The 14456-nt window shown below is 42.8% G+C and overlaps 1 protein-coding gene across 1 annotated transcript; it reads right to left on the bottom strand.

Annotated features, from left to right (window-relative positions):
- Positions 1–1089: 1089 nt before the first annotated feature.
- LOC115157765 (transcription factor HES-1-B) lies at positions 1090–3000 on the bottom strand. The gene is made up of 4 exons (XM_029706200.1): positions 2666–3000; positions 2483–2578; positions 2253–2340; positions 1090–2037 (listed from the first exon to the last, which is right to left on the bottom strand). Exons 1-4 carry the CDS (start codon positions 2771–2773, stop codon positions 1529–1531), a joined length of 801 nt encoding a protein of 266 aa, XP_029562060.1. The 5' UTR covers positions 2774–3000; the 3' UTR covers positions 1090–1528.
- Between the last annotated feature and the right edge of the window lie 11456 nt (positions 3001–14456).

Raw genomic sequence — 14456 nt, forward strand, 5'->3', positions numbered from 1 at the left:
AGCTTGACTCACAGTCACAAGTGTCATTCATGATTTGAGCAGGAACATTGTGGGATACCTTGGGGAGCAAAACCTTCATACCTCTACTTATTTTATATATATTCCTACCACTCATTCCAATTTAAAAGCCTATCTAGTGTTTTAACAAAAAAATGCTAAAGAATGAAGAGCACATAATTTAACACCCGAACCTCATGAATTTAAAGTAGTACACTGTACGCTACTTTTTAAAGAAGAGCACATGAAGAGCACATAATTTAACACCCGAACCTCATGAATTTAAAGTAGTACACTGTACGCTACTTTTTAAAGAAGAGCACATGAAGAGCACATAATTTAACACCCGAACCTCATGAATTTAAAGTACTACACTTGGCGCTACTTTCGCATTCGTATATCCCCTCACTCTGATGTTAGATCTGTGCCCACTGGTAACCTCTACCTGGAGAAACAGCACGCGTGGAGGCTGTCACTAACAAGCTAAGAGCATTTTGTCTGGCCATCTCCACTCTCTCCCACCCTTAATCCCTCCAGAGCCCTCTTTCCCCATGTTCAGCCCCTTTCCTGTGTCAGCATTTCCTCTCCGGCAGGCAGCCCTGCGCGTGTCAAACGGGCTTCCCGCCTCCCCCCTCGCCCCCTAACCTGGTCATCTGTCTGTTGGCTGAAAGTCGTTCTCCCAATCTCTCGGGTTCCTTACCTCATCTGGGAGCTATTTATTCCCAGCCGGGGGGGGGGGGGGGGGGGGGGGGGGGGGTTTCCCTGGATGGAAGCACAAGACAGATGAGGCTAAATAGGTTCAGATGGGAAGATAACACTTTGGTGGTGGAGAAAGGCTGCGTTATTGGGCAAAAGATCAGAATCGGGCTGCTTGTGTAAATGCAAAGTTGAAGCACTGGAACATGTCCATGGGTTGGTGTAGCCTGTATTGCTTGAATCTTAAATCAGAGTTAGAATTCCTGCATGCCCCTTCATCGACCAATGATAGCTCAGAGGTGAGGTTGGATGGGAAGGTAGATGTTCAGATATGGAAGTACTTGAGGAGTTTGCTTGACAGTAGTTGGGAGCTTTCCTGTTTGACGCATAGCCTGAGATCCGAATTTCATTATGTGGTTTAAATAAGCCTTGATAGGGTCATCAATCACAGCACATCACTAGGGCAAGGATAGACAATCATTTGTTTTAATGTAAGTAAGATATGACCAGTTGGAGGTGTTAAACATTTCAATTTCATTTAAAGAATCTATTGATTTTCCATTTAAGGGCATTTTAATCATATTTAGCATCACAACAATAACACATATTCATGACATCACTGACATACAAATAGAAAAACAACGAATGGAAAGGTGTACTGTATCCTCCATCAAAGAATAACAACATGTGCGTAAACATCACTATTGAGTCTTGCTTTGAACAGCCTATACAAAAATATTTTTACAAAAAAAGTAATATCTGACGGAATACTTCCCGTAAAAAAAAAAAGCGTCATCGTGCGTAAAAGTCCTTAAGTCTAATGCACGCAGTGACCCTACCATGGTCTCCACACGGAGTCTGCGGTGACGGGAGGCGCAACAGGTGACACAGGCACCGCAAGTGCTGGATTGCCATGTATCGCGTTTGGCGCGCTCATATGCTTAAGAGCCACGCTTGGAATCAGAATGGCGAATTGTCCATCTGTCGCCGCCGGCACAATCTGAAGTCCACTGTATAATTTAGCCATTTCTGATGTGAGGTTGATAGGCGAGCCACTTTTGCAAGGCATTATTCCATTTAACTGAGGAGACGCACTTGGGATTTGCGCAATGGCTTGGGCAAGCAATGGATGCGCTGGATGCGGAGGGTAGGTGGGGATCTGGCATTGAGTTGAGAAGTTGAAGGTGTTTATCTGTGACACACAGCCGGCTAAGTGGCTGAGAAGTTGAGACCTGATCTCTGTGTTCACCCCTCCACACGTGGACAGAAAACTGGTGACTTCACTCATGCATTCGCTGAATCCCGCTCTGTACTTGCCAAAGACTGATGGATCCCTGCTTATAGCTGCAGTAAAGCCAAAAACATATATTTGATATATTGTTCAGAAAATCATTACAATCAAATTATATAATACTAAGTAGAGGTATATCAATAGCTTTGATAAACTTGGTTAAATATACGACCGTTGGAACTGCGGTGGGTGCCAAATGGGCACAGTCAGATTATATTTATGCAAGTCTAGAATGACTGTAATCAATTAGAGATAAAAAAAAACCTACCAGTTATTTGGAGACGCTGCATATGCCTAAGGTGCTTCACAGTCATCTCTAGGATGTCCGCCTTCTCGAGCTTCGAATGTCTCGAGCTCTAAATAGACACCAAGAAGAAAATGACACATGATTAATAATCTATTTGAGTTTCGTTCCAGTCCATAACGATATAAGCATATGTCGTTGACATAAATGTCTACATGGAATATGGTAATTGCCATTTAAAAAAAAAAACGTACATCTTTCTTTAGTGCATCCAAGATGAGGGTCTTTAGCTGACCAAGGCTGTCATTGATTCGCGCACGTCTTCTCTTCTCCATAATTGGCTTTGAGGACTTAAAACAAAAAAACATGTTAATAATAAAAAACAACAACAATTGACATATAAAAAGTAATAGTTTTCTTTTGGTGCATTTTTGTACCTTTCTGTGCTCTGAGGCAGTCCTTGGTTTATCCGGAGTTCCATTGACCCTCGACGGCGTGGCTGCGACAGAGGATGGGGATGTTTTCTCCAAAATATCAGCTGGCATCTTCAAGTTTTAATATCCCACAATCGTCCTGCCAATTTAAGCAAATCCTTCTTAATGTCCCACAATTGTTAAAGAAAGTCCAGCCTATTGAGTAATATTCAAACACCGGTTATGCACTTTTTCTGACCAACGCTGTTCGTTCTAGGCGTTTATTATAATGTAGCTATAGCTGAGGTAAAGTCCTATCAGTGCGGTGTTGATAACAAGTCAACACTGTTACTTTCACCACCCGGTCGTATTTATAGAGGAGGCTGCACGCGAACGGCTCGTGTGAAATGTCCCAAAGTTTTATTTCCACTGCAACTTTCTACCAATGAGCGCACGGGACACGTTGACAGGGGTGAGGTTGGCTCGTGCAAGGAGGCCTTGCATTGGCTATCTGGTGTCTTGTGTGTGAGACGGTGGTCCACAGGACACTACTACACTGCCCTGCCAAGCTATAAGGCAGTAACTGCTCATTTGGTCGAAAATGAGTTAATGTCATTTTTTTGCTACATGAAATACATGCTTAATCATGTGGACAAGTATCCTGCCTCTATTGTATTGTGTTCTGGAGAACATTTGGGTTATGCTAGCAGTAATTGCATAAAGTTACTGTGAAACCAAGGTATTTTAGTTCCACGCTATGAGCAGTTACTGCCTTTTTGCTTGGTAGGGCAGTACAGATGTAGGATCTTAATTTGAGCCAGTGTGCTACAGCAGGAAAAGGATCCTGCAGCAACAGGAAATATGAATTATTATGTGGATTATAATTAATGGCAATTTTTTTGTAGGGGTTGTTACATTTTTCTTTATAGCAAATCAAGTCTGACATTTTAGAGTGGAAATTGCAAAGTTCAGAAGACTTTTACAAATGAAAAGACACTAAGTTTACATTTCCTGCTCTGCAGGATAATTCTCAGCAACAAAAAAGTGATCAAATTAAGATCCTAAATCTGTATATATGATCAACATATAGAACAGGTTACATTTTATAAAATGTGTTGCTGAAATATGAAGGTTTTCGTTATTAGTAACAGTCAAATAACGTGAATAAAATACTTGTATTGGATTTGTCTCCAATTTAAGCCCAGGTTAATTGATCCTAAAGTGAGTAGTTCATAATGAACTAGAAAACGTTTGTTTTAATGTTCAAGATACTGAGTGTTTATTTTAGTATGTTAAACATGAAATAGCATATTTAAAGTACACCATGTAAATACTTTTTTAGGTCATCGTGTCTGTAAAGACAATATTCTGTAGACTACCATCACATGTATGTGACTGATAGATTCCATGTTGTACTCAATGACCTTCACCTCTCGGTCTTAACATGCAGACGACATGAACTATCACCACAGAGTAGAAGATTATCAGGTTGCTCTTATTCTTACCTTCTTGACAGACTTCAGGCGCCCTAACGTCTCCTTTCTAAAGCTCCTTAAACCTTTCAGGTCAAATGACCCCAAGGCTAGGTCAGGGTCTGTATGGGCCCGTATCACGGAAGAAACTTGTCGTCTGTATCCTCAAATACTTTCTTAATAATAACATAAATAAAGCACCAAAGACTGACCTCAAAAACACATAAGAAACTGTGGACACGGAAAGGAGCCAATAGCCAGAGACATCTGACATGTCGTCACGGTTTTTCTATTCATGTCCAATGTTTTACACCAGTGTGTAAAATGACCACAGTCGTACGTTTTTCACGAAACAAGATTCGACACTGAAAAGAGGATTCTCACAGGGGCCTTTCTCTGTGAGTATCTTCTAAAGCAGGGTTCTCCAACCCTGTTCCTGGAGAGCTACCCTCCAGGAGGTTTTCACTCCAACCCCAGTTATAACTAACCTGATGCAGCTAATAAACCAGCTGCTTATTAGAATCAGGTGCTCTAGATTAGGGTTGGAATGAAAACCTACATGACGTTACCTCTCCAGGATTTAGGTGTCCAGAGGGGATGCTGGGTTTTTTTCATGAATACAATTCTTCTTTCTTTCACAAACAAGGGCTATAGGTTCTGGGACAAGACAACAGGGAGAGGGAGGGTGAAGGATAGAAGGGGAGGAGGCAATGCGTGGCCCCTAATCAGCTCCATGCTCAATAAGCCTGCTGGTCTGACTGGAGACGTGCCTTTATTGTGCACCGTGATCTATAACTGTGCTTTATGGCACACTCCAGATCAGTATCAGTGTGGGAAGCACGGAGGAGAGAGAGGAACAGAGGCTCAGGTCGCCATTTGAGGGGGGTTTGAAAGCTATTGAGGGAAAACAGTGTCTGATAACAACCCATAACAGAAGGGCGGTTGAGTTGGACTGGCACAGATCAGGATAATCTTGGACCTTGTGGAAATATTTAAAGAAAGTATATTGCTACTTGACCGCATTCCTCGAACCAGTATGGCGCTTTGTTCACGTCAACGACTGGTGATGAAGATGGACATGTTGTGTCAGTAACGTTACATTTAAACAAAGACAGCACCCTGGGTTGTTTGCTCCTAGCCACTTGCCTGTATTTTTGACACTAACCTCCACGTTCATCTGGTTTGAGATGGACCGCCCTACATATTCTCCCCACTGCTGTCATGCCAAGGCAAATCGACTGTGGAATGGCCATCTCAATCACCAAATCCCGGGACTCGTCCCTTTTAACTGGGCTGTGTGACACAGAGAGCGAGGCCAGCCAGATGGGGACAGAGGGATCACTTAAACATCTCACCAGGGCCTCCGCTTGTTCTCCCCACCTCCTCCCTTTGAGACCCTCTTAAAGAGGGGGGGCCTCCTATAGCAACTCCTGGCTATGGCCCGCCCGCCTTTTGTCCCCCTCCCCAGCAGAAGTTTCTGCTCCAGAAGCCTTAGACAAGGCCTCCATTAATTGCGGGCCTGTGTGGAATACACGGGGGACAATGGGCCCAACAGAGTGTCCGGCCCTCAGACAAGGCTGGAAACAAATGGTACAGGGAGTCCGGCAGAATAGAATCGTCCTGGCTGATGTCACTGAATACATTTACCTACCTCACAGCCCATTCAGCACCACGCTTTGTTTTATTTGGACAAAAAAAGGGGGAGGTATCAATAGCGGGAATGGGAGGGGGGAGAGGCTTGATGATGGGAAATCACTGGTCTCCATGGTCACCATCCGTCCAAAAAATATGGTAGAATTGATTGGAGGTGGGGATGAAAAGGAGAGGCTATAAGATTAAAGCTCCAGAAGATAAGAAAGCGATTGAAAACAAAGGTTGTGTTTTCCAGTTTCTTTAACTCTGTGGGATTTCTTTCCAACCCTCTATGATAATCAGATACGAAGAGATCAATCCTAATGTAACAGGGTTGGTTCAGTTAGCAAGCCACGCTCACATGGTGAGTAACCTTGCCTGAGACCTGAGGACTTGCGTTAGCTCCTAGAGCAATGTCTAGGCTTTAGCTCAAAGGGCTAACAGTCTTGTGGCATGATGAAGAAGCAACAGGCCTTTTGCAATTCCTTGGACCACAACAAGCCGCCATCTGTCACCTTCCTTTAGCCTTAAAGGGATGCTCCAGAACTTTTGTATAATTTCAGCCAGTAGTTTTGAAAGTGGTGCTCATGAGCCAAAACGGGTCCCTGTTTTGTGTGTACTACGTCATCCAATTGTGTACTATGTCATCCATTTCGTACGATATGTTACGAATTCAATTCATACAATATGTTATGAATATTTTGTGCTTAAGATCCCGGATTGCATCTTTACATCTTAAAAAGCCAGGATTTAGAGAACTTCAACTTGGAGCAAAGGCAATGAGACTGAAGTCTTATTTAACTTTAGGTCTTTCCTTCCAAAGGAAATTGAGCAGGCATATGCACAGATAGGGTACTGCCCAACCTCCTTCCCCTTTGCCCTCCCACTTGCCAAGTGCCCTTTTGGGTAGTGGTATAACTATATTTGTCATTTTTGTATACAGTTTTTGTCGTTGTTGTTCTGAACCCACTGCCCCCAAGTTGTAGTGACGTCGTCAAGTTCACCACCCCCACACCTACCCTCTTCATTGATCTGTACTATACAGAGCTCCCGTACGCCTGGTTGTGCCTTTTTCCAATCTGCTCTGTACGGAGATTGAGTGCCCGGTATTCAAACATGCACGGCTTGTGATGCGGGTCTACTGTCGAGTGTGTGTAGCAAGCGACCTCGTTTTTTTTTATTGATGTTATTAACCTTTGTTTAACTAGGCAAGTCAGTTAAGAACAAATTCTTATTTACAAAGATGCCCTACCCTGACCAAACCCTCCCCTAACCCAGACAACGCTGGGCCAATTGTGCGCCGCCCTATAGGACTCCCGATCATGGCCAGTTGTGATACAGCCCGTGATCGAACCAGGGATCAATCCAGGGTCCGTAGTGACGGCTCTAGCCCTGAGATGTAGTGCCTTAGACTGCTGCGCCACTCGGGAGCCTGTTAAACTTGTTAAACTCTTAATGGTTGTTTTGGACACGGTTCAGGGTCTGGCGAGTTCTGGGTGGTAACCCCCAAAAATGTTTTGGTTAGAAAATAGAAAGTGACATATAATTTGAAAGCTACAGCCCTTGTCTTTTTGTAAGTAGAACTCAACTCTTACTGCTGGCAATGTCATACGATCCCCCCCGATAAACTCGATAACTTGAAAACCTGATTGATAGGGTCAGTTCAAGATGTCAGGCTGAGTCACTACCCAAACGAGAAGGAACTGGTTTCAAGTGGCCAAGAGACGTCTCCTATTGCTATCTATCTACTGGTAATCAGACAGGGAATATCTTAACGTTAATGGATGGGTTGAGACTTCAACTTTCTTCTCATGTGTAATTCCTGTAAGACCAAAAACAATGTATGTTAGATGAAAAATTATGTTGCACAAGCACTGCACTTTTAAAATGGCTGTGTTACTATGTGAGCATGTTTAAAGTGACACCAAGTAAAATATCAGATTTTTAAAATGTATTTTAACATTTTGAAACTTTAATTGGTGTCATAATTTATGTCAAACCTAAACTTTCAAATCTCTTATTCCCCAACATCCCCCCCCCCTCAAAACACACATTTCAATGTTTTTGGCCTGCTGTTTATCTGTAATAGTCACATTGTTTCTGATACCTTTATCAGAATCCCACAGTTCTTACCTTGCTAACATTACTAAGCATGCGTTTGTAGGTCTTGTAGTTTTGAAACCGAAATGTACTTTATGAGGGTAGTATACAATATTATGGGTGTTTAGAAAATGCCACCAGAGGGCGTAAGAGTGGAACAAGTTAGATATCAACAGTACTGCCACACCACAGCAGCATAACATTGGGTTGCCACTTGATAACACTTGATATACGCTGCCCTGAACCTTAGTCACTGTTACTAGCCAGCTACCACCCGGTACTCTACCCTGCACCTTAGAGACTGCTGCCCTATGTACATAAAGTCATTCAACACTGGTCACTTTAATAATGTTTACATACTGTTTTACCCACTTTATGTGTATATACTGTATTCTAGTCATGGCTCATCCTATATAACTACTGATGTACACACCTTTTCTATTCATTTACTGTCCATATTGTGTATTTCACACCATTATACAGTATACATATACACACTAAGTGTACAAAACGTTAAGAACATACACTACCGTTCAAAAGTTCGGGGTCAATTAGAAATGTCCTTGTTTTTGGGCCAGAAACAAAGACCTTTCTTCTGAAACTCGTCAGTCTATTCTTGTTCTGAGAAATGAAGGCTATTCCATGCAAGAAATTGCCAAGAAACTGAAGATCTCGTACAACGCTGTGTACGAGCGTTGTACGAGATCTTCACAGAACAGCGCAAACTGGCTCTAACCAGAATAGAAAGAGGAGTGGGAGGCCCCGGTGCACAACTGAGCAAGAGGACAAGTACATTAGAGTGTCTAGTTTGAGAAACAGACGCCTCACAAGTCCTCAACTGGCAGCTTCATTAAATAGTACCCGCAAAACACCAGTCTCAACATCAACAGTGAAGAGGCGACTCCGGGATGCTGGCCTTCTAGGCAGAGCTCCTCTGTCCAGGGTCTGTGTTCTTCTGCCTGTCTTAATCTTTTATTTTTATTGGCCATTCTGAGATATGGCTTTTTCTTTGCAACTCTGCCTAGAAGGCCAGCATCCCGGAAATGTGCTTTTCTTTCAAAAACAATGAAATTTGTGACACAAAAACTGACCCCAAACTTTTGAACGGTAGTGTGTGTATATATATATATATATATATATATATATATATATAAATAAAGGAAGAGAAGCTTAGGCTTAGCCCCAGAGAGATAGAGGAATTTTCTGGCAGCATGCTACGACACCGACATGCATTTCTTTATGTCAGATGGTACTGCGTCTGCTATACAGATAAAGGCGTACAATTCTCTCATTTTCAAGCCAACAATATTGTATAAAGATAAGCATTATATTGTTCGATTATAGGAGTGACTCTGGTAGGCCTGAAACATTTTTCCTCACCTCAAGTTCAAATGTCGTAGTCAGTTGGAGCGCCAGTGCGCGCTGCCTTCATACCATAGGCCTGCAATAACTAAAGCTTCATAATAGCCACACCACACCTTCACAAAAGTTTCAAAACTTTATTAGGGTAATATCAAAAGTAAGTCAAGCCAGTGTTTATAGGGAAAATACGAGCAGGATATTATATTACAGCAAACACAGCATTACAGTTGGAACTAAATTTGCATATTTAAAGAACGGGTTTCAATTAATAAATAGGCTTATTATAATAATAATAATAATAATGATATACAATAATAATAAAGATAATACAAATGATTATAAATCCCCAAATAAATAAATGCAACTTCCAAAAGTGCATCCTACCTGAATAGCGAGTTGCACAGTAGCCTGCATTTGACCACACCAACATTCCTTTCATGTTAGTCTACTAAAATAATTAAAACTTGTCCACACAGAGGACATTCCTCTTACAGGCTTTTCGCTTTAGGTATACTATTTATCCTCTAACTGTAGTTTTACTTCCATGAAAAAGGCCTCCATCTTCGCAATCAACAGTAGTCTAGAACAAGGCTCCTCTCTCGCCCTCTCTCTATCCTCAGCAGCAGGCACAGGTGCACACAAGGAGTGAGAGAAAGGTCCCGAAGTGCGAATTCGGGGTGTAGGCTATGATAGACAGCCTCTTCTGGACAATTTGGCCAGCTACAATTGCATTCATCGGCTTAAAAGATATATACAGTACCAGTCAAAAGTTTGGACACACCTACTCATTCAAGGGGTTTTCTTTATTTTTACTATTTTCTACGTTGTAGTAAAATAGTGAAGACATCAAAACTATGAAATAACATATATGGAATAATGTACTAATCAAAAAAGTGGTAAACAAACCAAAAAATATTTTATATTTGAGATTCTTCAAAGTAGCAACCCTTTGCCTTGATGATAGCTTTGCACATGCTTAGCATTCTCTCAACCATTTTCATGAGGTAGTCACCTGGAATGCATTTCAATTAACAGGTGTGCCTTGTTAAAAGTTAATTTGTGGAATTTCTTTCCTTCTTAATGCGTTTGAGCCAATCAGTTGTGTTGTGACAAGGTAGGGGTGGTATACAGAAGAGAGCCCTATTTGGTAAAAGACAAAGTCCCATATAATGTCAAGAACAGCTCAAATAAGCAAAGAGAAACTGCAGTTCATCATTACTTTAACACACGAAGGTCAGTCAATCTGGAAAATTTCAAGAACTTTGAAAGTTTCTTCAAGTTTAGTCGCAAAAACCATCAAGTGCTATGATGAAACTGGCTCTCATGAGGACCGCCACAGGAAAGGAAGACCCAGCGTTACCTCTGCTGCAGAGGATAAGTTCATTAGAGTTACCAGACTCAGATTGCAGCCCAAATAAATGCTTCACAAAGTTCAAGTAACAGACACATCTCAACATCAACTGTTCAGAGGAGACTGCATGAATCAGGCCTTCATGGTCGAATTGCTGCAAAGAAACCACTACTAAAGGACACCAATAATAAGAAGAGACTTGATTTGGACAAGAAACATGAGAAATTGACATTAGACCGGTGACAATCTATTATTTGGTCTGATGAGTCTTTGTGAGATGCAGAGTAGGTGAACGGATGATCTCAGCATGTGTGGTTCCCACAGTGAAGCATGGAGGAGGAGGTGTGATGGTGCTTTGCTGGTGACACTGTCAGGGATTTTTTTTAAATTCAAGGCACACTTAACCAGCATGGCTACCACAGCATTCTGCATGGTGGGACTATCATTTGTTTTTCAACAGGACAATGACCCAACACACCTCTAGGCTGTGTAAGGGCTATTTGACCAAGAAGGATGGTGAAGGAGTGCTGCATCAGATGACCTGGCCTCCACAATCACCTGACCCCAACCCAATTGAGATGGTTTGGGACGAGTTGGACCGCAGAGTGAAGGAAAAGCAGCCAACAAGTGCTCAGCATATGTGGGAACTCCTTCAAGACTGTTGGAAAAGCATTCCAGGTGAAGCTGGTTGAGAGAAAGCCAAGAGTGTGCAAAGCTGTCATCCAGGCAATGGGTGGTTACTTTGAAGAATCTAAAATCTAAAATACATTTTGATTTGTTTAACACTTTTTTGCTTATTACATGATTCCATGTTTTATTTCATAGTTTTTATGTCTTCACTATTATTCTACAATGTAGAAAATAGTAAAAATAAAGAAAAACCCTTGAATGAGTAGGTGTGTCCAAACTTTTGACTGGTACTGTATATTTCTGCCAAACACCAGTGGGTCTACAGGTAGCCTAGCGGTTAAGAGTGTTGGGCCAGTAACCGAAAGGTTGTTGGTTTGAATCCCTGAGTCAGAAAAGTGGAAAAATCTGCTAAAAGGCAGTTAACCTTTTATTAACGTTGCGTATCATCCTAAAACAGTCAAACAGAATATATCCCGCTAAAGCAGTCAACCGTAATATATCATACTAAACGATCAAGACGTAGGATACTCCACAAGTCGTCTTATATTGTACGACCCCTATTACCCTGATAGACCAATGTAATGTAACCTAACGTAAAGGAACACGCCAAACATATCAATGATCAGCTCATAGCCTACCCTCTTTTGCCTCTTTTTTTTAGGAAGCGCTGTAACTAGCTTGCTTACAATTTGTGATGAGTGACTGTGTTTTTGGAGTAATAAATAGGCTTATGCTAAAAAAATGTAAACATCTTGAGCACCTGCCTCTGAAAGGTCTGTGCACAGCCCTGGAATAGAGGTCCTCCTTCTCCCCTCATCAAATAGAATTTTTTTAAAACCCAGACAGGAAAGTGTTTCTCGAACCACATTCAACTGTGGCGACTCCTTAAAGCGCTAGTTAACATGTAGATTATATGCATTTCGCGGCATTGTCAACGTTTCTAAGTGTATTTACATGCTAATATGTTCAGGAATACCACAGTCCTGAAAGGTGTTGGGGGAGGTTCTGGTTAACTCTGATGTCTTTATCTCTATGGAATTTGATTTCTTTGTGCCGTCATCGCTCAAACGCATTCCTGCAGAGCAATGGTTATTATGTGAACTGATTCGTAACGCATAAACAACTTTTGACTGTTTAAAACGGGTTCTTTGGAATTTGTTTTGGGCGATATGGTTGTTATTCAGCTACGCCACAAGCCAAATGTCACATGTACCACACTGTTGGAATGGAAGCTTCTGTTGAGTCTGTTGATGTCAGTACCCAGCCAGTACCAAGTCACTGCAAGGCCTCATTCAAGTCCATATCCATGAGTGTGTCTGCTGAGGGATTTATGATTGCGAAGATGGCCATTCTTACCAGTGACGATGACTCACAAGACCCCTATTTCAGCCACTTACCCTGTGAAAGCGGCTTCTGGGGTTGCCCTTTCAGCACTCGAGGACCTCTAGCCGAGCCCCCTTCACATGGGAGATCATCCTCACTTGGGAAAAAGTCTCTGCTCTTTTGGGGGGGGGCTGTCCTGAAGGATGCCCTTGTCTTCAGGCCTCCCTTCCTTCTTCACCTGCTGGCTTAGTGTCTAATCACTTATGCACATAATCCCTGGTTAGTGCATGCGAGCCACTAGGCCTGGGCTCTGGCCCCGGCCTCCCGTTCTCACATGCTTGCTGGGTGGCTCCACGGTGGCCATGGCAACTCACATCTTCTCATGACAGTTAGGCCTCAGGCATGGGACTAAATCCTCTCTGGTCCCCAAGTGTTGTTTTCTGTCAGCTTTCTGTCTCTTTCTGTCACCCCCCCCATCTATTTGTCTGTTGCTATTTCTGACTCTTTCTTTCTGTAACTCTTTACCCTCTCAGTTTATCACTGTTCCCATGTTATGCTTACAGCCTGGGAGAATGGTCACTGGTAAGCGGTTGTGCAAGTTAAACGTGAAAGTTCATTCTGAAATGAAAGTTAATATGTTGAGATGAGTCCTAGTCAACATGCCATGTTTGTGTATATGTTTCAATCCCAAATGAGTGTTAAAAATGAGCAGAATCAACTGACTATCTGTCCCATTCGTTTGGGGTTGAAGCATGTACTGTAGCTGAATCTACACAATCGATGGCATGGGATGTGGACTCATCTTCTCACTATAGACCACTTTTTCTGTCTGACAACATCTGACAAACTTTGTTTTTGGAGTGAACGGTCACTTTAAGCCTATGGTACCATGGTCAGTACATTACTGCTTGGTTCAGATTAGACAAAAAGAAAATACATAATTTTCCCCATGAAAAGAAATGTGTTGTATGTGATGCAACCAGAAACCGTGGATTGATGGCAGCATTCACGCAAAACTGAAAGCCAAACCACTGCTCTTAATCAGGGCAAGGCGACCGGAAACATGACTGAATACAAACAGTGTAGCTATTCCCTCTGCAAGGCAATCAAACAAGCTAAGCGTCAGTATAAAGACAAAGTAGAGTCGCAATTCAACGGCTCAGACACGAGAGGAATATGGCAGGGTCTACAGTCAATCACGGACTACAAAAAGAAAACCAGCCCCGTCACGCACCCCGATGTCTTGCTCCCAGACAAACTAAACAACTTCTTTGTTCACTTTGAAGACAACACAGTGCCACCGACACGGCCCGCTACCAAAACCTGCGGACTCTACTTCACCGCAGCCAACGTGAGTAAAACTGCCGGCCCAGACGGCATCCCTAGACGTGTCCTCAGAGCATGCGCAGACCAGCTGGCTGGTGTGTTTACGGACATATTCAATCAATCCCTATCCCAGTTTGCTGTTTCCACATGCTTCAAGAGGGCCACCATTGTTCCTGTTCCCAAGAAGGCTAAGGTAACTGAGCTAAACGACTATCGCCCCGTAGCACTCACTTCAGTCAAAATGAAGTGCTTTGAGAGACTAGTCAAGGATCACATCACCTCCACCGTACCTGACACCCTAGACCCACTCCAATTTGCTTACCGCCCCAATAGGTTCCCAGACGACGCAATTGCAATCACACTGCACACTGCCCTAACCCATCTGGACAAGAGGAATACCTATGTAAGAATGCTGTTCATCGACTACAGCTCAGCATTTAACACCATAGCACCCTCCAAACTCGTCATTAAGCTCGAGACCCTGGGTCTCGACCCCGCCCTGTGCAACTGGGTCCTGGACTTTCTGACGGGCCGCCCCCAGGTGGTGAGGGTAGGAAACAACATCTCCACCCCGCTGATCCTCAACACTGTGGCCCCACAAGGGTGCGTTCTCAGCCCT

Source organism: Salmo trutta, chromosome 21 (assembly GCF_901001165.1).
Source record: "Salmo trutta chromosome 21, fSalTru1.1, whole genome shotgun sequence".
Taxonomy (NCBI): domain Eukaryota; kingdom Metazoa; phylum Chordata; class Actinopteri; order Salmoniformes; family Salmonidae; genus Salmo; species Salmo trutta.

Excerpts from the sequence above, each read along its gene's own strand:
- LOC115157765 (XM_029706200.1), bottom strand. The coding sequence starts at position 2,773 with ATGCCAGCTGATATTTTGGAGAAAACATCCCCATCCTCTGTCGCAGCC. Across the intron at positions 2,579-2,665 it reads CTGCCTCAGAGCACAGAAAG|TCCTCAAAGCCAATTATGGA; the intron begins GTACAAAAATGC and ends TTTTGTTTTAAG. Across the intron at positions 2,341-2,482 it reads TGGATGCACTAAAGAAAGAT|AGCTCGAGACATTCGAAGCT; the intron begins GTACGTTTTTTT and ends GTGTCTATTTAG.